At 44.1% G+C, this 25185-nt stretch overlaps 1 protein-coding gene across 4 annotated transcripts in view; it reads right to left on the bottom strand.

The window, feature by feature from the left end:
• TRAK1 (trafficking kinesin protein 1) overlaps nt 1-25185 on the bottom strand; it is a 119521-nt gene that overhangs the window by 27167 nt on the left and 67169 nt on the right. For all 4 annotated transcript variants that reach the window (XM_063115094.1, XM_063115095.1, XM_063115096.1 and 1 more), the window contains exons 3-10: nt 15593-15669; nt 8395-8511; nt 6076-6176; nt 5071-5179; nt 2975-3053; nt 1828-1958; nt 1127-1201; nt 486-623 (exon numbers count right to left, since the gene is read on the bottom strand). In XM_063115094.1, coding sequence (XP_062971164.1) covers nt 486-623; nt 1127-1201; nt 1828-1958; nt 2975-3053; nt 5071-5179; nt 6076-6176; nt 8395-8511; nt 15593-15643 — 801 coding nt within the window. In that variant the 5' untranslated portion in view covers nt 15644-15669. The remainder of the gene's footprint in view (nt 1-485; nt 624-1126; nt 1202-1827; nt 1959-2974; nt 3054-5070; nt 5180-6075; nt 6177-8394; nt 8512-15592; nt 15670-25185) is intronic.

Raw genomic sequence — 25185 nt, 5'->3', positions numbered from 1 at the left:
CCAGCCCAAGCACAGAGAGAAAATTTTTTTTCAGATCATAGATACTGAAAGCCACCAAGAGAATGATTAGTTAGCATACAAAGAATCAACAGAACTGTATGTGCACTTCAAGATTTCTGGAACGCACTTGTGAGGCCAAAACAGCACCTGCTCACTCTAATAAGGCCAGAAAAAATCAGTTATAAATAACGTTTTCCAAATATCTGAGGTTCTTACTAAATCAAGTTCCCACTAAATGTATCTTTTAATGACAAGAGAAGAGACAACAGACTTAGAGTGACGGAAAATAAAGAACCAATTTGTCTTATGTAGTTCAGAAGCCACCACCTGGGCTCGTGTGCCCTTGACTCAGATCTGATCCGAGCTGCAAAATGAGAAGCTGACTGTAAAGACAGCTCCAGGGGCCAGAATGTCAGATGCCGCCTTCTCACCACGAGGAGCCCTCTGGGCAGGAAGAAGGTGTTGGGAAGAAAGAACCAGCTCACCATGGGAAACAGGCCCAGCGAGTGGTAGCGCCGGGACGTGGTGTTGGGCATGGTTTTGTTCCGGAGGTTCTTCAGCTCTTCCTGTGCCTCGTGAAGCATCTCCATGCACTCTGCATACTTGTCCTCCAGCTCCCGCAGCTGCAGGAGACCAGGAAAGATACAGAGGGTCAGGATCTCGTGAGCAACCAGGGCACACACGCTAGCCCACCCACCTGAGAGCCAGAAAGGTACAAGTAATCTAACTCAGCCCCCAGCATCTCGTGGAACTGGCTGCCCTGTGGTCGTGTGGCCAAAAGGGTCCTGGGGCTTGCATTTCCTTTCACTTGGGGCAAGTTACAGACTCAGAAATCTCCTAAGATACTAACAATGGGCCACTGAGATAAAACCAACTTTAAACAAAAGATCATCACATCCTGGTTTCAGGCTGCATCTCTGCACAAGGCTCCTTTCTATGGTGTGCTTTGTGTTGCGCTGTTTCACTATTTGAGCGTTTATTGAGAGCCTGTGCACAACTGAGAATTACCTTATGAGTAAAATTAAGTTCAATATAAAATTGTTTGTTATGGTGGACATGACCAAAGCCTGGCAATGGAGGCTCCACTGGACCCAGAAGCCTGAAGAAATGAGGTAGAGACGCTCACCTCGGCCGTGAGCTGCCGCTGGGCATCCTTAGCAGCCCCCAGGTGCTGGACGAGCTCTTCATTTTCCACTGTGCACTAAAACGTGGCAAAGATCAATCATCTTCTCGTGTACAACACCTAGATAAGTTTGACTGCTCCCTCCTTGCTACTTGATCCATTTTGATCTCATCACATCTCTACAATGAGATCTTCATCTTATATTGGAGTAAAATTGTCTTTTATACAATTTTGAAGGCAAAGTCTTTCCTATATCCATGTTCATTGTCCACTCATCCCGCCCTTCACCTCCAAAGCATCAGCTGATCTTTAGACACATTTGTGAAACTGTTTTTTGCTGCTTCATCTTAAATCTAAAAGGGATATTGTTTGTTTTGCTGCAGAACATGCCAGGTGCACCACGTAATAACAGATACCGGACTAGCTGATACATAAGTTAAATTCCAAAACTCCATACCTACAGCACCTTTTTAATAAATTCTATTAATTAAAGACTATCTTGAGGAGATAAGAGGTCACAAATAACACATCTTGCCAATTCAGGGCATCCAGTTTTATACTATTGGATCCACTAAGCTTTTTCTCCAAAGGGGCAGCACAAACTCCTAAGATATGAAACTAAAGGGCACAGTCTTCTATAGTAAATGCCCTTTTTGATCTCAGCAAAGCCTTGTTGTGTCAGCCCAAGAAACAAAAAGTCTTACAGCTTTTGCCTTTTTCTGCAAATCAACTATCTGCGATAACAGGTGTGTGATCTCTTCCTGCTGGCGGGCAGCATCTTCAGTCTTCTTGGCCAGTTCCTCTGAGATACTAGCAATCTGGACATTGGCATCCCCTTTGACAAAGAAACGACAGTCACAGGAGTAAGTCAGAAAAGGACACATGCAGACCCAGAGAGAATGGTTTTTCTGTGGTTTGCACAGGAAGAACCACCTTTATTATAAGACAGGGGGAGGAGTTGGAGTGTGTATGAAGAAGGAACTCATAGTGACCATTTTCCTACATGGCAAAGCAAAGCAGCTTCTTCACGACTCAGTCAGTCATGAGAAGGAAACTGTCCCCCTGGCTGTCGCTCCCAGGCTCAGTGCAGGGGTCCAACCACAACCAAGGCTGTCTCCTCAAGGCAAATTAGGCAGGCTCCAAGAGTTGGCCAGGAGGTGCCACATTAAACATGAGTGTGACTGACTGAATCTCTATGTTTCACACATGAACAAATCTCATCACTAACAGGAACCCCTGCTGCACCCTGTTTTAGAAAGGAACTATTACTGGTGCACAGTGCAGTTCCCTTGGAGTTTTCAACCAATAGTCGAAGCCATAACTCATTTTACTAGATTTGAACATAGGGTGTGTTTCATTTACTTAGTATTTTGCAGAAACACAAAATAATCTGTTTGACCTTTTATCTTAATCTTAACTTGTAAACTTATAATAGAGAGGGTGGGGGAAAGAACTTATGTGCAAAGCTAAGAAATATGGCCTCAACTTTCAGAAATCAAATTACTAGTAAGCACTTTTTCCACATCTTCAACACAGGTTTCTGTAGCTGGGCCTAATTTAGCCATTAAATAATTCCAATATTCAAGTAGAAAGCCAAAATTAAAATTAAATATCTCAGCAAGAAATTGAGATAATGTATGGCTAACAACCCAGCACCCAATTCATACATGGGGAGGAAGCGGCCACACAGTGTCAGGGGAGGCTTCCAGTTTTAAGAAATGCTACTGAGCCACAAGCTGGCAGGATACTGCACTTTATCAAGGGTGAAGCAAATCTGTCTAGTCATAATGACGACAGATGCAAAAAGGTAAAGCAAGGGAGTGGGATGGGGAGGGAGGGCCAGGGACATACTCAGCTCCTTCACGCAGTCGTTGACCAGCTGCTGCTCCTTCTCTTCGTAGGTGATGGTCTCTGTCTTCAGCTGGCAGGCCTGCGGACAAGACTCAGGTCAGAGGTCCAGCATTTACACCTGGCCTGGTGGGACAGGCAAGGGCTGAGGTATGACACTAGGGCTAACCTGTGTCTGGGAAGTCATCCTCAGCATCTCCTCACTGTCACCCATCACACCCTCAAATATGGAATCTTAACTCCCTGCTTAGTTGAAGGATAAACATTCTCAAAGCTGAAAAGCTGAAAAAATGTGTGTCGCTAGTGGGCACCACACAAGGCAATGAGCACAAGAGCTATGCACCCTGCTCTGTTCAAACCCTGCACACACCACCATTGTATCAGTCTGTCTAGATGTTCATGTGTGTCTATCCCAGCTTGGCTCACAGATATGGACGCCTTTGTGACCCTCAAAGTGCCCAGGACACTGCCCTGCCTATAGCAGGTATTCTAAGGATAACCACAGAAGAATAGCTAACATTTACCATGCACCTGCTACGTGCCAGGCACTGAACTATGAGGTTCTGAGTTTGAGTTCATCCTGTGTGTAAACCCAAGAACAAGGTCCAATATGAAAGCATTAAAATTCAGGGACCCAAGAGCTATCCAAGGACGCTAGGCAGCTTACTCCTGGCTGAAAAGGTGGGAAGAGAGAGATGTGAAGGCCCAAGAAAATGCAGATACACAGAATGGGTCTCTGAGCCCTCGGGTCCTGGCCCCAGAGAGACACTACACTTCTGAGAATGGAGGCGGGGTCGTGGGAACCTGTAGCTGGATCAGACTGCCTCAGCTAGCTAGCTGTAGGTGACGATTCTGACAGAGGGCCTAAGCACAGGGTGCCCGGGACTGGAGCATTTACCTGGGGCAGATGCTGGGAGGGGCGGCACCAGACTCAGAATGGGGAGCACTGGGCTGCAGTCTTGGCTCAGCCACTGGCTGGCAGAGGAAACTTGGGCAACCTTCTTGGTCGCTCCAGGTTTATGTTTCCCATCAGTAAACGAGGGGCTGGAAGAGGTGAGGTCTAAGAGAACAGGACACGCAGAAGAGCATCTTGTTAAGCCCAGACTCGTGGATCTTTCCAATGTTTGGGCAAGTTCAAGGTGACAGGCAGCCTGCCCTGTCAGAGAGGCTTCAGGGAGCCCAGGGCCAACCTAGGTGGGCACACAGCCCAAATCTGACAAACAATGGCCTCATAAGCCAGGCCATTATCATCCCTCTGGCTAAAGAGCGTAAACTCGCTACTAGCTAAGGCAGACAAATAGTACTAAATTTGCACGTGTATCAGTGTTTCTAGAGAGCGGCAGTGAGTGGAGGGGAAAAGGGCTGGCTTGAGTCACAGAGACTTGCAAATCCTGGCTTTGTCATTTACTAACCCACTGACCTTGCAATATCAAAACACCTAGCAGCCAGGGGCCTGGTTTTCTCACTGTAAATGAGAAAGTAACCAGCTGTCAGCTTTGCTGTGAAGACTAAAGAAAAATAATGTAAGCAAAGTGCCTGGCACAATGCCTAGCCAATAGGAAATACTCAAAAGCATGAGTTCCCAAGTTGTCACAGCTCAACCTTCAATTAATTGTTTAAGAAATATGTCTCCAAGTTCTTGTGTACTGTTTCATTAGAGCATATCTAATCTGCAGTAACATGAAAACAAGGCTTAACGCCAGCCTCCATTTCTCCTGGGTGCTATATGTTCAGGGCTGGAGAATAACACGGGAAGACCTCACTGCGGGAGCTTTTGACCTAACAGCAGAGGAGGGTTTGCAACTCTCCCCAGCCCACACACTGCGTAATTCACCAGGCCCGTCTACCCCAGCCTGGAAGGTGTGTGCTGTGCAAGAAGGCAGTGCCCAGCACACGAATGAGGCACCTGCTAAGCACTCAGTATAGCTACAAGCTGAGGTTCAGGTGGTTCTTCCACAGACTATCACCTTTGAGAACAGCACTGTAACCATGGCTATTATCATGTGGCTGTGGCACCGTAACCATGGCTATTGTCACCAAATAAGGCAAACAGGGCCACCACCCTTCCAGCAGGGGCAAGAGCAGGGAGTCCACCTCACCTCAGATCGAAGTACAACATTCTCCTCTTCAAGGTCCTTCAGCTTCTTCTGAAGAGAATCCAAATGAAAATAATTCTGGACTGAGGAGGATGACTCATTCCTCTTCAACCTGGGGGAGAAAGGACACTCACAATCCAGGGAGACTCATTTCCTCCCCACCACCTGTCACCACCTGGAGACACAAAGAAGGGCTCTTTGAAAGAAAGTTCAGGAGACTGGCAGATGTGACAATGACCCATCAGTCTGCTCCCCACCCCCAGAAAACAGTACCTCCTATGCACAGGCTCGCCCCACTTCAGACCCACATTCCAACAAACCTCTGTCCACATCTGCAGTTGCCACATCACCCCAGAATTGAGGGGAATCAACAGTATTTAAAGCCTAGACAACTCTGGGATGCCTGGGTTCTTTTTTTAATACCCTTACAATGAATGCACTTCTGTATGCCAAGAACTGTTTTAAGTACTCTGCATGTATTAACTCAATTAATGCTCATAACTCTATGATTTAAGTACTACTGTTATTTCCATTTTACAAATGAGGAAACAAGTACAGACAGGTTAAGTAAATTGGCCAAGAACACAGCAAGTCGTGGAGCCAAGATCTGAACCCCAGGCCAGCAGGCTCTAGAGTTCATGCTCCCAACATGAGGCTGTGCTGACTCTCAGAGACTCCGCGCCTTCTGTCCCAAGGACCCACCACAGCTCCTCTGGATCCAGAACCCTGCATTTCCTCCAATAGCAGAGCCCACCCTGTTACCTGTTAACATGCCAGGGCAAATCAACCTAAACTGACAAATAAGCGACAAGACCCAATAAGAGGAAAACAAAGCCCATCATTCCATGTCCCATTAAAATAGTAAAATTAATCTGTTTGAGGCACTCGGAGATGCTTGGTCTGTAGAAGGCTGACTTGAAGGTGATCCTGCCGAGGTGACTCCAAGGACATCAACAGCAGCCACCCTGTGCCCTGGCCACTAGAAACACAGCCCCCCTGGGGACTTACGGGGTTGAGCACACGGACTCGGGCTCGCTCTCCTCTGCAGCACTGGTGTAGAACTGAAGCAGCTCATCTTTCATGGACAGCTCGTGCCGTAGCTGAGATACCTGCACAAACAGAGCCGGGCTCATCACTGGCCTCCCAAGAGCTGATAACGTCCATGCTCGTGCTCAAATGCTCATTGCTTAGTGACAACATTTTCTAAATTCCCATTGACACTGAAGGCACTTGATTTCGTGCCATTCAAAGAAATAGAGTTTCAAAGACTTGAGTTTGATCCCATTTAAGAAAAATAAAATCAATTACTTTTTGGCAGAAACCTCCCTATCTAAATTCATAATTGTTAGCAGAGAGGGGACTAGAAGGCTCTAGAATGATGGTTAGTGGAGATGAGAATGCTGTGGGCTTTGGAAGTAGCCAGATGACCATCTGGGCAAACAGCCAGAGAAATGGATAATGTTACCAAATGAAAAAAGAGGCCACTCACTTCAGCCAGAACCAAATCCCACCTCAAAACAGGATAATGGAGATGCCGGCTCTGGGTGGGCTGTGACAAGCAGCTCAAGGACCCTTCCTCTCACACCTGTGACTGATGTACCCTCACAAGGCTCCTGGCCAAGCATGGCCAGACCTTGGTTCTGTACCCAATATCACTAAACAGAAATTTCAGATTCAGGAAGAGGCAACTGTCAGGTATTGGCCACATATTGACTCCTGCTAAGACAGTTTTGCAAATCACGTTGATTTATACTTAAGGTTTTAAAATAAACTTGTGTCATAAAATTCTTCATTTGCCCTTTTACCATTCAGTACTGATGAATATGTAACCAGTGCTATAAATGAGAACTGAAATTCTGTTTTAATTATTTCTTGTTTCTAATTTGGTTTGGGGTCTATGGTTTATTCCATCATTCCCACATGACACAATGAAGGTATTGTGTGTTCCACGGAAAAGCCAATCTTATGTGCATAACGGCTTTAGCTTCCACACCTAGACTGATAATTTCATGGTGTGCCAAAGGGAAACATGTTATAGTTTTCAAATTCAAAGCTTTTCCAAGGAAAAAAAGGAATTTCCACTCCCAGAGAGTAGGATGCTCTTTAAGCAAGGTGAGGAAGTCCCAAGTAAGGACAGTAATGTGAAGAATTCGACAGGTGGCCATTTGCCAGTTCCCTGGTGGCATGTCCCTCTGCTCAGAGGGGGTGACCCGGCATGCTTTCTCACCAGTCACCTGAGTGCAGAGGCATTCAGGTCATGACGCTGGAGGAAGGGAACGCAGCAGTCAACTTTCTCTCTTCTAGAACATACAGTATTCCACCTTACCTTTTAAAGAAGTGCTGGGAATAAAACGTTTCTTACATAGTGGTAACTCTACTGCATCATGTTAAAACTATCACTAAACACAGACAACAATGTGCTGGGAACAGTTTTAATGAGGAAAATGTTAGAATACATCTTAGGAACATGAATAATGGCACCCCTCCCACTGAAAAAGTCTCTGATAGAAAGTAAGGGAGAAAAAACGAGGAGAAAGTCCTCGCAGTTAAAATTCACTATTAAGAGAACAGGTAGGGTGAGAAGAAAGAAGCTACTACATAGGGCCTGGCTCTAAGCTTCCAATCTGTGCTCCAGCAACCCCATCTAACTCTACAGCTTCCCTCTGCTGGTCCACACCATGGCCCTTCTAGAAAATCTGTGTTGTTCTTCCAAAACCTAGGCCTCCTAAAGATAAGCCTAAAAGTTTCATGCCCTTCCTCTCACCACCGATTTCCATCAGCCAAGATTTGTACCATAAAAATAAGAGGGTTTCTATCGTGAAAAAAATAGACTGTTTTGTTTTCTTTTATACACACAAAATTATATCATAATGATGAATGAGAGCTGCCACTTCACTCCGCAGCATGAACTGGCCTCCTGACGGGTTGCTTCTCCAGCTGCCTGTGCCTACCCCGATAGCTGTGGTCAAAGCCTGTGCGTGCTTTTGTCAGGCATGGACTGTCTTGATCACCCTACACGGTTAGAATCTGGAGTCTTGGAAGACAAGAACCACAGCTGCCCCAATACGCCCAGTCCTGCCCGTGTGACAGGCATTGGGGGTCTACTGACAAGTGAGGATTGTGCCCACCCTGAGCGATCCTATCCACACTGCCTGAGGAGAGCAAGGAGACACAGCAAATGGAAGGAGCTGCAGGAAGGCAGCTTTCGGTCTCCAGGTGGCCTCTTCAGGACAGGCAGCTCTGGGCATCCCCCCAGGAGGGTCCCCATTACATCCTGTCCTTCAGCCATGCCCGGGGCTCCCAGAAGTCCTGCCACCAGGGCCTTACCTCCTCCCTGATGTGTTCCACTTGCTCCTCCAGCAGCTCGTTCCTCTCGGTTAATGTCTTGTTCTTTTTCAACAATGACTGGCCAATCCGAGCAGCCAATTCTAAATCCCGTTCTTTCTGTGAAAGGCAAGAGGGAGAATGGATTCAAAAAACCTAAGCTTCCTAAAGGAACCAACAGTGCTCAGTGTCAAATGAGGAAAACAAGGGCATCTAGAAATAACAAGGAAATTAATAATTCATCATCCGTGTTGGCATCTGATGCCCGTTAAAAGAGGAGTAACCTTTGCCCACATAATGTGCAAGGGCTATGCAGACCTCTAGCAATGAGAAGGGAAGCCTTAAAACTTAATGAACACAAATCTTTATTCCTACAAAATGCTTTATTCCTTAAAAAAAACACTTCCAAGAACATATCTTTGTAATTGCTGTTGGTATTTGTGCGATCATTTGATAACCTGTTTCCCCCAGCATATGGATACAGTAGCTATTTGGTGAATGAATGAATGAATATAGAAATTGTTCTCAAATGCTCTTACAGTAGTAAAGCAAGTGCTGATACAGGGAGGCTACTAGACTGGAATTTACTGGGTTCCTTATTTTTGCCTTATATGAAACAAAAATGTTTAAAGTTACTCTGAAACACAATTACATGCATTTTTGTTTGTTTTGTTTTGTTTTTTACTTAGAAGAGGCTACTTAGGCTTTATTTTTAAAAACAACTTTCAAAATAGATAACAAATAAAACTGCCATACTTCAGATAAAAAGACAATTTTAAGGACACAAAATTTTCTGTTAGTTCAGCTGATGACATCAACTAGAACAGTAGAGAGGAAAATCCTTAGTGGCATACATATATAAAGGCATGGCTGCCTCTGTGGGAAGAAAGAAACCCCTGACAGTGGATAGACACTATCACCAAACACAGACTGCTCAGTCCCCACTAGATCCATATTTGCCACAACGGTTAGATTCCACCTGCTCACTTTCAGGTGGGGGTTGGCAAGGATAGGGAAACTCTGGAAAACTAAACCATTTTCAAGTCTATGCTAATTACCCTGTTCACCTGGTATAAAAAACAGAAGAATGGAAACTTGTAGTTTGGGTAGGAAAAAAGCTGGAGAGGAGTTCTAACTTCTGATCCCACTCCAGCTATTTACTACCAGCGTAGCCTTAGGCGAATGGTTTCAGCTTCACAAAGCTCAGATACACAGATTAGTTTTCAAACCACAGGTCGTAAGCCGTCAGTGAATTGAGAAATCATTATGGTAGTGGCAACTGGCATTTTGTTTTAAATGAAATACAACAGCACAGAATTGAAAACATCAAAATGCACTCCATGTAATAAGGGTATTATTTCATGTTTAAACTTTAGTCTGTCATATATTTACCTTTGTGAGTACTGGGCCACAACCTAAGATGCGTTCTCAAGACCTTGAGATCAGGTACTGGTCTCAAGTTTACCTGCTCCAGGTGAACCATCCTACTCTAAACTGGGAGAGTTCAGGTTGTCAGAACATCCCAGGGGCCCAGTTCCCTTGTCTGTTAAATGGGAGGAGGGTGGAGGGGCAAGCTAGCTGAATGATCCTTGAAAAAATCTTCTAGCTTTATGATTCACTGAGTTGTATGATAAAAAGAATAAGCAGCTTTTATTTCTACCTTCTTACATATTCACCAAATTATTCTGTGTAACAGCAGCACACCTCCCTTTGCTAACCACAAGAACTGCAATCAATCAGAAGCACAGCACTTGAGGTCTAAGTATAGTCTGAGAAGACTCTGGATACCAAAGCAATTTGGCTCCCTCTTGCACAGATGATGGTCTCTCTACCCTAGGTCTTCCACAATCCTGAAACCTGTAATGCTGTCACTATGGTCCCAGACAGAAGCCAACAGTACATCAAGTGGGCTGAAATATCCCAAGTCATTCCCAAAGTTTGTGCCTCTCCATCATGTCTTTGCCTCCCAGAAACACAGCTCATATGTGTGTGGGGCGGGGGAGGGGGGTCCTCCCATGGAGCAAAGGGGATGCAGCAACTTTGCCCAACCAACAGAGATGCTCATCTCTGTGCATTTATCCATGCTGGCCCTGGTGTCTACCAAGAAGAGTCCTATCTCATGGTCCTTTGTCACTTCTCAGGATTGATAATTGTGCTTATTTGGTACCTAGAGGAAAAGATTCAGAGAACAGTGTGAAGGAACCTGTGCAGAATTTGAGTCTCCAGGGGCCAACTCAAAATTAGCACCTAGTCCAAGTGGTTTCAGCCAATTCACACCTGGTTAAAATTGCAATACCAATGTCCATTTCTCTTTGGAAGTGCAGTCTCCATAAATCTAACTGAAGTCTATTAAATTTCTCTACTAGACAAGTTCTCAGACTGAATACCCAGCCGGTGCTTAATTAATGCTCTCCAGCTCACTACCTGACTACCTGTTCTGCACTACCTTCTGGCATCCAAGCTGCCAAGTTCCAACAAGCACAGACATTTTCCATGCCTTTGCCACATTTTGTATGCACATTCCACTGCAAACGAAGCAAGCAAAAACTATAATACTGAAGCCTGGTTAGGAAAGGCACTACCGGAGCACCTGAAGGACATGGAAGGCTTCCACGGCCACCAAGAGCCAGAACCCAGGAGAAATGGGTAACAGGCAGGAAAAGAAAAACAAGTGAGCTCAACAATAAAGCCCTTTTTCTAACTAAAGAAGAAATGCAAAATAAATCAAGAAATAAAAATTTTAAAAATTTTAAAAATGAAGCCGTTTGCACTACCTATTACACCTTAAATCCCAAACCTGAGAGCTCTTTCCTCTCCCATCCCCACTGAGGGCCAGCTCTCACCTGATCTGCACTGGAAATCTGATCTTTAATTATAAAGAACACTCTCTGCTGGGGAAAAAAGGCAAGAAGTTATAGTAAAAGTATTTATGGATGAAATGAAAAATTAATTTGTCATAGTGTCTCCAATTTTTCTAATTTTAGTAAGGCAACAGGCTGGTTGGGTTCCTCGTTGAGAATTACAAGAATGAAAAAAATAAATTCTATTTCTTACAACCAACCAACATATGATAAATGTTTACTTCTAAAAACAGAGTAGGTAGAAAATGACCACTGCATTAAACTTCAATGACAATAAGAGAGTACAAATTTATAATTTATGCCCTTAGAAATAAGCTATCAGAAGAACTAGTTCTTTTATTCTCTGGAAAATGAGGCAAAGTGGAGCTCATTCTAACTCTGCTTGCTCCCTCTTTTCAGCTATGTCTGCTTAAAAAGTCTGTAACTTGAGTCTCGGCCCGTTTCCCCATGAACACTTGCAAGGACTGACACACCAAGAGAGACACGACAGCCTGCCTTCCACACTGAGCAACTGACTCATCTCATTCACCAATTTCAGGATAGAAAGCATGACTAAGGGGCCAGTGGAAAAACCTTCCCCACAACTGTGCAAGAGGCAAGCTTTGCCCATAGGTACATTCCGAACAGCAGCAAGCCAGCGCAAGCCGCAGGATGCTCTTTCCCTAACAACCAAAAGCAAACTCTCCATGCTGGCCAAGGGCTGTGCTTTGGAATCCTGTGTAAGTCCCCCAGCACCCTGCCTGCATGTGGCAGGCATGCACACCAAAGCAAATGTACCGAGCAAACAGAGCCAAAGCCAAAGAAAAGCAAAGCCCCCGTCACATGACTGGGGCAGTCAGACATTACCCAGGAAACACACCTAGTTCCAAAGAAAGGCAGTTACTCAGAAGTAATTCTTATCAGGACAAGGAACAGAATAGCATTATACATAAAACACAGAGATTGAAAGAGACTACTGCCATGATGACCCTTTCAAAATAAAGCAAACAAGGCCCAACAAAGAACTGTGGGCAGAAACTGCCCCACCAACATTCTTTCCAGCAACTCAATTTTTTTAAAAGATGAAACCATACTTTTTATACACCAACACTCATCTAGGGAATTAACTGCGGGGAAAAGTGAATTATTGATACCCAGTACTGCATAAAGGGCTTGAGTCCTCGGCTCTTTAGGAAGTGGTCCTCACACGTCCAAGCACAGAGACTGGTCTTGCACTGGGGAAGCGTCACCTACCACTGCCTGTTCAAATTCAGCCGCAGCCAAGAAGTGCAGGCAGCGAACACTCACAGAAGCAGCATCGCATGAAACACATTACCCAGTTCATGTTTTCAAAGTAAAACATCCCACTGACAGTCAACTAACCAAATTAACAAAGACTAAATAGGGCAGTAAACATGACAGCCAAAAGCAACAGAGTCCCATGTACAGCAGGTAAGGGCCCGGGTTGGAAAGCCACCCAGTAATCTTGTGCATCTTCTGTCTCCTAGGATTCAGGTCCATTCACTGTAAGACAGGGAAATAGTGGTATCTACTTCTGAGAGCTATTGTAGAACTATTGAGATAACTCATGGACAACACTTAGCACTCAGTAAAATTTCACCCCTAATAATAATCATGACAAGAGAGGCAGACATTTTATTGAAGGCCTATTGTTTCCAAGGTTAAAGGGGAGAAAGAAATCAGCCAACAGGATCCCTGCCTTGGAAAAGCTTCTAACCAATCCTGCTGGATGAACAAAACAAACAGAACTGGAGGATGACTCCCATACTTGGAGTTTGGCAGGGGCACAGACTACCCAGGGCCAGGGACAGATTCAAAGGCCCCCGGTGAGCCCCGCAGCATGAGACTGAGAAGCAGGAAAGGATAGAGGTGGTTAAATGGCACGCAAGGTCAGGTGTGGGAGAGCAGGAGGCAGGTCACTAGTGACAGAGCTAAGAGAGGGATTCAGGAGCAAGTGAGTGGCCTTGAATGTCACACCAAGGAGCTCTGACTTTCAGGGAGAGGGCGAGGTGATCACAGAGGGCTTGGGATGGTGGCAGCTGCAAGGAAGATCAGAGCAGAGAGAAACTGAAATCTCACTGCTGAGGCTCCAGAAGCCTGAGTGATGGACTTGGAATAAAAATAACAGCACAACATAGGACCCCACTCAGAAGACTTGATGACCAACTGGATGAGAAGTAGACACTGGAAACACTGTAAGATCTGGAGAGCAGTGGCACTGTTGGGGGAAGTAGATGCAGCAGGAAGGGGTCAGCAATAAACCATTTTCAAAAGTCAGTGGTGCCAACCAGGTGAGCCCGCCACGTGGGTAACGCCTGCCACCAAGACAGCCACCAATGGAGTGCCACCAGAGGGCAGAAGGCCTGTACCACCAAATGCCTCACCCAACGACCTGTCACACAGCCACAAACCTGACATCACTTATACGGGACCTAGGTATTGGTGACTTCTCCTTCAAGAGAACAGGACAGGAATGAGTTCCAGGATAGGTGTGAGAATGCTGGATGTGTGGAGGGGAGAAAGCAGAGGAAGAGAGAAACATAAAACAGGGCAAAAAGATGCTCCCCAAAAAACTTTGGGTCCCAACACTCCTGACCAGGTCCTATCTGTGTTTCAACCTTGTCTTCCCAGTGGATGAAAATGGTAACAATGATTTCTGGGTCTCCCACATTGTAGTGGATTGAATTACGTCCCCCCAAAACTCAATAGAGCTAGAATTGTGCCCCCAAGTTTTGTGTATTAGAAACTCGGTCCCCACTCTGGCTGTTAAGAGGGTGGGAAATCCTATCACGGTAACTAAAAGGTGGAGCCAAACAGATGATTAGATTGTAGGACCTTGCAGTAGTGAACGGATTAAACAATAGTGGTCAGGGGCGTGGTGCTGAGGGCTTTAAAAGGAGAGCATGTGAGAGTCTGTCCCTCTCTCTGCTCCAACATTTTCACAATATGATACCCTGTTGTGACAGAAGTCACCACCAAGGAAAGCTTCATCAGATGTACTCCTTGGACTTTGGACTTCCTAGCCTCTGAAACTGTGAGCAATAAATATCGTTTTCTTTATAAATCATCCAGTTTCAAGTATTTTATTATAAGCAACAGAAATGGACTAATACACACATCATTCTACTGTCTTTCTGCAGAAAGTGCTAATCAATAGTCACATGACCCAAAGTCATTCTAGATTCTACAGTAGAAACAAAGTCTAAAAATTAGCACCTGTCTATTTAGGCCTGATTTGGTGGTGTGGGACAGTGTTTAAGGATGGGCACTTATTCAATACTTACTTACTAAGAACCTACCATGTCCCAGCCTGTTCTGGGTGGATACACACATTGTACTCATCTATTTCTAGAGGCCTACATAGCACCTTCATTCTCAAATGCCAAAGAATGCTGAGAAGAAATCGAAAAAGCACAGTCTCTATATATAAGCAGCTCACCCAGTCCTAAGCAACTCTCCTAAATTTCTTCTTGTCATGCTTATTTTGCTTATTCCATGTTGACACTGCATAATATTCCACTTACCTGACATGAGCCAAAACGCAAAGTTCATTAGGAAGACATGGACAATGATATATTTTTCTAACAGTTTTTGGATACAATTAAAATATATTGTTAGGGGAGTTAGTGAGAAATTGGTAAAGAGTCACGAAAAATGACTACAATACATAAGGTTGAATACACTAATTATCCTGATTTGAGCAACACATATTGCACACAGGTATTGATATTCAATGCTGTACCCCACAGATATGTACAATCAATTATGTTTCAATATAAATAAATAAATAAATACCAGGTCTCCCCCCCCATACACAGATATGTAGTCATGCTTCAATATAAATAAATAAATACTGGATCTTCCCCCCAATAATTAAAATAAAATAAAATAAATTTTTAGTATATATAGGTGAGTATTTTAGGTTTTTTTAAACTGGGTATCCTAGCAAATATTTAAATACCACCATATTTTCTGTCATTAATACATTCCTTTAAAAATCTAAGGATTCCCCCTTACTGGCCAGCTGTAAAAATAAATAAATAAAAGGCTGGCTGGTTAGCTCAGTTGGTTAGAGTGTAGTACTGGTAACAACAAGGTCCAGGGTTCAATCCCTATACTGGCCAGCTGCCAAAAAAAATTTTTTTAATGAAAATCTAAATACCCTGACAAAATTACAGCTACAAAGGCTGTACTACATAATTAGTAGTTCAAAAAATAAAGCCATTAAATCATATCACAAAAGAGCCCAATTTCTGAGATTCTAAGGTATGCTTTAATCAAATATAAACTATAATCAATCAATTATAAACAACTCTTTTGACTTCTCTTGAAACACTTACCTCCTCAAGAAGCCGAGTAACAGCGTCTATGTCATTATATGTCTTAGTCATCTGGCCAACTCTTTCAGCACATAAAACTGTAAAAAACAAAAATAACAATGAGACTACTGATGCCACAAACCTGCCAAACAAATGATCCATCTAAAAAAGTGGCCCAAAAGTTGTACGTGCACATTAGGTACAACCTACACTGTACTCAACACCACGAGGTTCATAAGGAGGCCCAAGTTTTGGGGATGTTGGGGTGAGTGTGTGACTTCTAACCCCTGTGAAGCCCTGACATTGTGTGTCTGTGTATGCACACACCCATGTGCATATTTAAAGGTGGTGCCAAGGGGAAGGTGAGGGAGTGGAAAGGTGTCTGACCTCGTATAAACTCATCAAACTGAAGAGCATAGAGAGGGGGCCAGCAGCACAGCCCCCAACATGTGAAGTGTCTGAAAGGCCTGCAGGATCTAGACCCCACTAACTGTACAGACCCAACCACTGGACAGAGTGGGATCCTTCAGAAAGCAACTATCGTTATAATTATTAAACAACAGTCTTGGGTTGGTAATTTCATAATGGCACAGCCCCCTCTTACTCAACTGGCCTATATTCTAAGGCTACGCAGCCAGTTTCCACACCATGAAAACCACGTGACATATATTTTTAATTTACAAGAAAAAGACTACTGCTATTGGGGACACACACACACACACACACACACACACACACACACACACACACACACACACACACACACACACACACACACACACACACACACACACACACACACACACACACACACACACACACACACACACACACACACACACACACACACACACACACACACACACACACACACACACACACACACACACAGTGAAGTTTCAGTACATGTACAGTTTACCGTGGTCATAAGATGCTGCACACAAGCCACTTTAGGACTGTGTCTTTGCTCTTCCATTGCAGAAAAGGGCTGTGCAATGACAGAAGGACTCTGTCTGCTAAGAAATGTCAGGGTTGTTTCGTTTTAAATCAATGGCGAGATATTGATTTGTAGCTCAACAAATACCAAGAAGGTAGCATAAGTTTTATTCTATGGGGGAAAGAGTGAATTGAACGTAAATGGATTTAGGGCTGAAGCACAAACCTTTTTGGAACCTATATACTTTGGTACTAAATAATAACTTAGAAATGCTTTGTAACTAAGATTCTAGACAATAATTCTGTTAATCTTTTGTAATGACCCACATTCAATAACAACCCATGCAAGGCATTTGGGAATTGGAGTAGTATTACTAAGTCAAACTCAGTAGCATTACTAACAGCAAACAGCAACTGGAACTCAATAGGTCTCTAAATATTTTATTAAATGCAAGTAGAGATCATCTTAGTGAATGAGATCAGAGAAATCTGATCCATTGGAATGATTTTCTAGTTTAAGGAAGAGACCCAAAATCTGGTTCCAAATCTGAAACCCTACCAACACACAGCCATCAAAGCCAGGAGTTGGGCTCTGCACCCAGTACACTCACGGCAGGATCCTGCCTGCCTGAGGGAGGGAAACATGCTGACTCTAGCACTTTCCTTCTCTTCGCTTCAGACAGAGTGGCAAGAGAGAGAAAGGCAAGGAATATTTACAAGGGTGGCTTTAAACCAGGATCTAATTTGATGTAGGTGAAGTCCAGCTCAAATTACTCTCTACAGTTCATCAGCTCGAGGTCACAAGAAATCCTTAAGTGAAGATTCCTATGCCACTGACAGGAGTTAGTTTTCCTCCTGTACAGATGCGATGTCCTGCAAGAGTACAGAAAAAGACTCTGGAGCCCTCCAGCCTGAAGCCGCTGGAAAACCTCAGCATTCCTTCTTCATACACCAGGAAACAGACCACCACAGTTGGCAAGTGGTCCCTGTGTTTGAACTAATATTGTGACTCTAGTGTTTGCTAATGCTCTCCTCAGGGGACTGAGTCCTCTGATTTCCTGGGAAAAGAGAAAAAAGCAAGACAGGACAGCTGCAGCCAGAGGTGCACGGGGTGTAGGGACCTCCCATAAGTCCCAAAGCCTGTGACTGAGCCTAACTGACATGAGTCAGAGGCAAAAATGAAAAGTGCTGTTTACCTCAAGCCATGGAGGTATGTGATTGTTCTAGCTATGTTTAAAAAAAAAAATACATGTAATCCCAATTTTGGGGGGAAAAGAGAAATGTATAGATATCTAGTATACAGAAAAAAATGAGGATAGCCACAAAAATAGTCACATTTGGATAGGATTACAAATTTTAATTTTTTTTGTGTTTTTTAAAAAAAAAAAAATTCTGTGGTGACCATGCACTGATAGGGAAAAAATACTTTAAAATATTTTTGAGAAAATATACAGTTGACTACAATATAGGGTCCTGGGATCCTCCCTGAGCTTACTTTTACGAGAAATTAATAATAGCAACAGCAGACTTTCACTAAGCACACGTAACACGGCCAGGCACTGTTCATAGCATACATACAGAGGTATGTATTATCTCATGTAATCCTGAGGGCAATACTATGGAGGTGGGCACTGATATAAACAGCACTTTATTAACGGGAAGCCAAGGCCCAGAAAGGTTAAATCAAGGCTACACAGCTAGAAAGTGGCAAATTTCAAAAAAAGAACAGACTCCCACGGTTAGAGCACAGTGCTGATAACACCCAGGTCCAGGGTTCAATCCCTATACCAGCCAGCTGCCACCCACCCATCCCACTCCCCACCCCCCTCACTCCTCCACCCCCCAAAATGGACAGACTCCGAGCAGAGGCAGCAGCTAACATTTATGGTACCCCTACTATGTCAAGGGATTTAATACAGTTTCTCATTCAATCTTCATAATAACCCTGCAGGGTAGGCACTGTTACAACGACTGCTCCACAGATAAGAAAACTGAGGCTCCAAGATATTAAGAACCTGATGTTAAAACCTACTAAGGTTGCAGAGAATGAGGCTGCACTGCAGAGACTGAATCTAGGACAGCCATAAAGGACACAAGAGCAAGGCTAGGGCTGGCACCAATCAACGTTTAGGAAGTATGTAAACAGAACTAGAGGCATTTGTGTCATGAAGGAAGGAAAGAAACCTGACTTTGGGATCAGAGGCTTAGGTTTTCACAGCACTCTACCAAGGGCACAGTGCCCCAGACAAGCCCCTTAATTGCTACATCTTGGGTTTCCTCTTCCAAGAAATGAGAGGATGGGGGGTAAGACCAATGAGGATGGGAAAATAACAAACCATGCCTTTAAACAGTGAGATAAGTACCAGCCGGTCTTCCCAAGCACCAGCTTTCTAGACACTAAATCTACAATAAACTGTGGTCAAGTTTCATTCTCCATAGGAACGGTATTTCAAATGGAAGTTTTATTTCTGATCCAGGGAGCACTACCAAATAAATCCACTTCCATCCAAAAATGTGTCAAAAGTAAAAAAAAAAAAAAAAAAAAACTAAAGAAGCAGCCATAAACCTGTCTAATAACTTTTTTTAAAAAAAAAAGATGACCGGTAAGGGGTTCTTAACCCTTGACTTGGTGTTGTCAGCACCACACTCTCCCAAGTGAGCCATGGGCCACCCAACCTCTATAACTTAATAAAAAAAAACTACAGTCCATATCCTAGAAAAAGATGTTAAACACACCCTGCCTGCTACAGAAAAGTAGAAATACAATACATATATCAAACCTCCTACACTATCAAATTAACACTAAAGGACAACCATTATCGTGTACCAGGCTCTGTGCTGAACAAGACAGGACACCTGCCCTCCTGGGGCACACAGAAAACAGGCCAACCTGGGAGATCTATCTGGGGGCTTCCAGGTCTGGCAAATCCCTTTAAGGACTTTGAACTTTTATTATGGGACAATGGAAAGTCACTGGAGGGTTTTCAAAGGGGGAGTGTTCACCTGAGATTTGTACTTCAGAAAATATTTTGGTTCCAGTGTGGAGCAATGGGGGGTGGGGTGGGCCAGTGCCAAGTGTGTTGGATAAATCCAAAGAAATCCTGGATGGCAGTGGGGATGGTGAGGAGAGGGCTCTTTTCTTGAGAGATTTAAAAGACTGAGTGGGAGGCAAATAAAAAGTAGGGGTCTGGGCTTCTCACTGGGACAAAGGGGACAAGAGCAATCCATTTCCTGGGCCTGGTGTTTCTCTCCCAGTCGGGCACATGAGACGGAAAGTCAGAAGCAAGATGGGGCTGCCCAGTGAAACCACCAGCATTGGGACCATTGCTGACATGGAATAACATGCTGGGCGCAGGCCTGCCCACAACCCACAGGGGCAGGAGGCCCACCTGACAGGCATTCCATCCAGGAGGCAGAGCTGCTAAGTTTTGTTTGGGTTTGGTTTTGAGGAGAGAGGAGAATCAAGTGCTTATTCTTGGGACAGCAGGTGGAGTAAGGAATCATGAAACCAAAACTGAATGAGTAGCCCTGGGCTGGCTGACCAGAAGGAGGGAGGCTGTGACTGGGCTATCATAGCTACTTGAAGAGGAGTGGGGTTCAGCTCCGTGGGGTGCTTTAGTCTGAAAATCAGCAATGCAACTCTGATGCAAGTTAAACCGTGCCAAAACAATTTTGAGAATAAATGTTGGCACCCATTTTCCAGCTCCTGTTTATCGACGTAAGATGCTAGCCAAAAAAAATCCCAAATATCTACAGTGAGCATGCCCTGGATAGAAACGAGTCTCTGCCTAATGCCAAGGAGATATGGCCAATGGGAAGCTCAGAGGTGACTAGAATTGAGGGCCCTGATGGAACCCCACAAGGAAGAAAATGGGGGGTGGGACTGGGATTTGATTTCAATGCAGTAAGACAAAGGCTTCTGAATGAGCCTTCTGGCAGGGGTGGGAGAAGTGGGGACAGTGTGTAGAGGGCTAACCAGGTGAGGCTACAGCAGAGTTCAGGTAGTGGTGGGGCTGGAGCAGGTAAGGTCTCATCCCATTGTGGAGGCAGAACTCGATGCCCAGCTGCATGCAGTAGATGGCAAGGAACTTCACAGTTCCATCACAGCAGCCTGCTCTCCCTAAGGAACCCTGTGTCTCCATGTTATATGTCAAATTAACAGGCTTGTTAGTGTCCTTGACATTTTGGCCTTCAGTAATTATTATAAAAACTACAGGCATATTGAATAAACTTTCAAGAGACACGTACCCCTGGAAACTCTGATATGCCCAGTGGAGGCAGAGCTCGTATTTAGGGATTAAAGAAAAAGAATGGTCCACAGACCAGTGGATTACCCCTCTTTCACTGTGACCAGCAGCAGCAGTTGTCAGAATGAAAAAGCATCACTACTTCTGGCCCCTGATCCACCAGAAAGTAAACTTAATAAATACTTGCTGTCTGCCCTGTTCACAGGGGCAGGAGGTAGAGATTCAGAACCTGACAGCTAAAAAGCTTCCCATAAAATTCTAATCAGTCACCATTCATGTCAAGTTTCCAGGAATTACAAAATGGATGTCCTTCAAAGCTTTGTCTACATGCTTTTGAGTTTAATGAGTCCTTGAGCTGCTTAAAAACCTTCCTTAGCTGTGGCACTTCCTATAAACAGCAGCCTCAACACATAGGACACACAGAGCCCCTCTTTACCTGGCCCCGGCCAACCATTCCCATTCTCCACCACCGCTTATCCACACCTATTGATGCCACTCTCAGATGTGTGGTCCAGCACTGGAGTATCTGCTACTCCCTTCTCTAGGGTCTGTTTTTCTCCCACTTTGCCATCTAGGAATTTCTGGCTCTTCCCACAGCCCAGCAAGAAGCAAGTGCCTCCATGTAGCTGAACCCTATGTAAGTCTCAGCTATTCTGTCCATTTCTGTAAAATCTGCATTTATAGTCTACCAGGCCAATCTGGTAAAGCTTTTGATGAGGAGGACATCTTTAAGTGGCTGTTGTGACTCAGCTTACAGCAGCAACTCCCACTTATCTCTGCCACACACAGTGCTGGGTGAGTTATACACAGTGATCTCCATCCCTTATGATAGGGAAACTGAGGCTCCGAGAAGTTAGGCAGATTGCCTAAGGTCACAGAGACTTTTTAAAGTCTCCAAAGTATCTACCCACGAGAAATGAAAACATATGTCCACACATAAACTTGTACACAAGTGCTCATAGCAGCATTATTCATTACAGTCAAAAAGTGGAAACAAGTGAGTATCTACTGGTGAATGAATCAACAAAGTATGGTAGAGCTACACAGTGAAATGCTATTCAGCCATGAAAAGGAATTAAGTACTGTTACATGCTACAGCATGGACAAACCTCAAAATCCTTTTGCTCAGTAAAACCAGGCACAACAGTACCACATAGAGTATGATTCCATTCATACAAAGTATCAGAAAAGGCAAATTATAGAGATAGAAAGTAGATTAATGGTTGCCTGGCATTGGGAGTAGGAACAGGGATTAAGTGTAAACAGGCATATGGGATAAAACTGAATTATGGTGATGGCTGCACAACTCAGTAAATTTACTAAAACTCATTGAATTGTCTAGTTACAATGGGTGAATTTTATAGTATGTAAATCATACCTCGATATTTCAAGTTACCAAATAACGTGGGTAGTGGATTGAATTATGTTCCTCCAAAAGTCCCTGAAGCTTGAATTGTGTCCCCCAAGTTTTATGTATTAGAAACTTAGCCCCCACTGTGACTGTTAAGAGGGTGGGAAATCCTATTGTGGTAATTTGAAAGGTGGAGCCTTGAAGAGGTGACTGGATGGTGGAACTGTGCAGTAGTGAATGGATTAAAAATGGTCGTCAGCGGCATGGTTCTGGGGCTTTAAAAGGAGAGGAGAGTCTGTCTCTCTCTCTGCTCTCTCTCTGCCTCCACCATCTTGCAATGTGAGACCCCTGGGTCACTGTTGCCACCACCAAATGGACTTTGGACTTCCCAACCTCAGAAACTGTAAGCAATAAATTTCATTTTCTTTACTAATTACCCAGTTCCAAGTATTTTGTTATAGCAACATAAAAACAGACTAATACAACACGCAAACAAGCATCCCTGAACCACACCTTTTATTCCAACCACTTCCCTATTACATGACAACATAAAAACATTTTATTATCTCAACCCCTGTCTGAGCCTTCCCTGGACCACGATAGTGATGTCAGACAGCAAAATTGTTGAGGAATAGCAAATCACCCATTAAGAAAAACGCACTGATAAACAGCACATAAATGTACTAACCCGCCACATACAGACGATGTATTTTTAGTTTAAAAATTGTCATTAAAATATAGTCAGGTAGCAGAAAGAATTCCATGAAACATCCATAAGAAAACTGAGCACCATCTGTGTCCAATTTTCAAGAAGAGTTTGACTTTGATCTCTCTTCCCCAGCACAAAGCTTCCATCCTTCTCCAAGTCATAGTTGCTTCCTCAGAGGCTCAGCCAAGCCCCTCACCTGGCTGTTGTCCCTTACTCAATATTTATCTTCAAAATAATTTAGACTTGACCAAATAGTCCAAGTGAAAACTACTAAACTGGGTAAGACATGTATTACTTGGTTTTAAAAGCAAACAAAACAAAAGGTAACTATTTTGACACAGCCCTTAAAGTTGATATTGGAATAAGGTGTGGGCCCATATTACTTAGTAATAAAAAACAATGCTTATTTCTCAGCAATTAAAACAAAATAAATTTTAAAAAGCAGAACAATTTCTTTTTATTCTTATCTAAATGTCCTCACATCAAAAATGGCTCCAATAGGGCAGCCAAAACAAACCCTATAAACAAATGCTTACAAATGTCCCATGTCCCTCCCCACCTGGGCTGTTTTAAGTCACATGAAGGCAGCTGACTCTTATTCATTTGGGGCCAGACACACAGTTGACATTCAAAGAAAATGGAAAAATCTGTCCTACATGCAAAGAACATCTCATTTCTAAACAACATCTGATAGAGGGATGAAAACATAAAAGCCCTGGTATGTGTCTCATCAACCCAAGATGAGCATGTGTCCTGGTGAGTCTCCTCCCAAACACTGAGGATTCCTCCCCAAAAAAAAAAAAAAAAAAAAAAGCCATCTGGGAAGGGCCAAAGCTCAAGTCCAATGTGACTCAAAGAGCCTATGAGGTGGGAAGTTGCTAAGAAAAATGCATTAATAGGAAGGCATCAACTAAGCAGCTGTGGTCTAAGCCAGAAGCAAATGGGCAGAGTGCTACCACACCCCCCATGGGAAAGACACTGGTTTATCATGGCAGCCTCTGGCCTGCATAGCTTTCAGACGAAGGTTCAACAGCAGTGGGGGCAGAGGCCAGAGCCAGGCCCACCACAAACAGCAGTCTGTGCAGCCGTACCCATGTCTGTGTGGTGCACAGTCTCTGCACTGGGAGGCAGGAGGAAGGTGTCACTTTGCCAAGAGCAGAGACAAACTCAGTACAGCTCTGGCTTCATTTTATGCTCCTCAGTAATATTATTAACTGAAGTTGTAGTGTATTTTACTGGCTCACTTTCCCTTGACTTGGTGGGGTGAGAGCAGGGTACCAAAGCTAGTTATTTAAGAGGCAGAGAAGGATAAATGAAATGACTATTAAGAGTATCTACAATGTGCCAACTGCTCCCTGGGCATTTTACAAATATTATTTCACTTAAAATCCAGAACTTATAACACAACTATGATCCCCATTTAACAAGCCAGAGAGAGAGGCCAAGTGCTTAGTCCAGGGTCAGGTGGGGCATAACTGTGAACTTGAACCAGGTTTATTAAATGATGTAATAATCCACCCAGCCCAAGACTGGAACACCCAGTGTTTATCTGCAGTGACCATTTATAACCTAGACATTTAATGAAGGGATAACCAAATGGCTCGCTCTTGAGCACTCACCATGTACATGGCACTCTGCCAAGTGCTGTATGTATATCCTCTCCTTTAATGTTTACATGTATCCTATAAGGAAAGAATTACCATTGGCCCATGGCTGGCCCAAAGCATTCCATGAGGCTCTGGGTTCCCACTGCCAACTGACTTTTTTTTTCTTGTTTTTCTAGATTATAATTTCTGGTTGGTGCTCAATACCTGAAACTGCCCTTAGTGCAAAAGACTGACGCTGTTAGCAGCCACGCCTAGGGACAGCGGTATGTATGTTCTCCTGCAGCCTGTGGTCTCCAGGAACCTAAACTCACTAATGAGAGCATTCAGGAAACTCCAGACCGTTCCACATGCTCTTTCCAAATCCTGCTGTATCCTGAGCAATCCTGAATGACACCTGCCAGGAGTTTAGTGACTCATCTTGCAATTGGGTAACAGCCCTTAGAAGTGCCCTGGTAAGAAGAAATTAGGAAGTCAGGCTTCTTTAGGCCTTTCCTCGAGAAAACTGTGGGAATCTGCCCTGCCACACAGCAAACCACAAGGAACTGACGAGGAAACTTCACTTCACACCAGTGTCTTCCTCATGTCAGTGCTTCTGCTCAGCACAGGGAGGGGCGGGACCTACAACTTCATCCGCACAGCTCAGCCCTGCTTGACCACACTGTGAGCACAGGGGACTCGGGTAAGCAAACAAAGCCCTCCTCCTTCCTCCAAACAAAGCCACTCAGCACTTGAGATCAATTCCATTTTGTGACTTACTGTGCAAG

Source organism: Cynocephalus volans, chromosome 11, assembly GCF_027409185.1.
Source record: "Cynocephalus volans isolate mCynVol1 chromosome 11, mCynVol1.pri, whole genome shotgun sequence".
NCBI classification, from domain to species: Eukaryota; Metazoa; Chordata; class Mammalia; order Dermoptera; family Cynocephalidae; genus Cynocephalus; species Cynocephalus volans.
The sequence above is the reverse complement of the archived record's forward strand: the minus strand, read 5'-3'. Positions and strand labels throughout refer to the sequence as shown.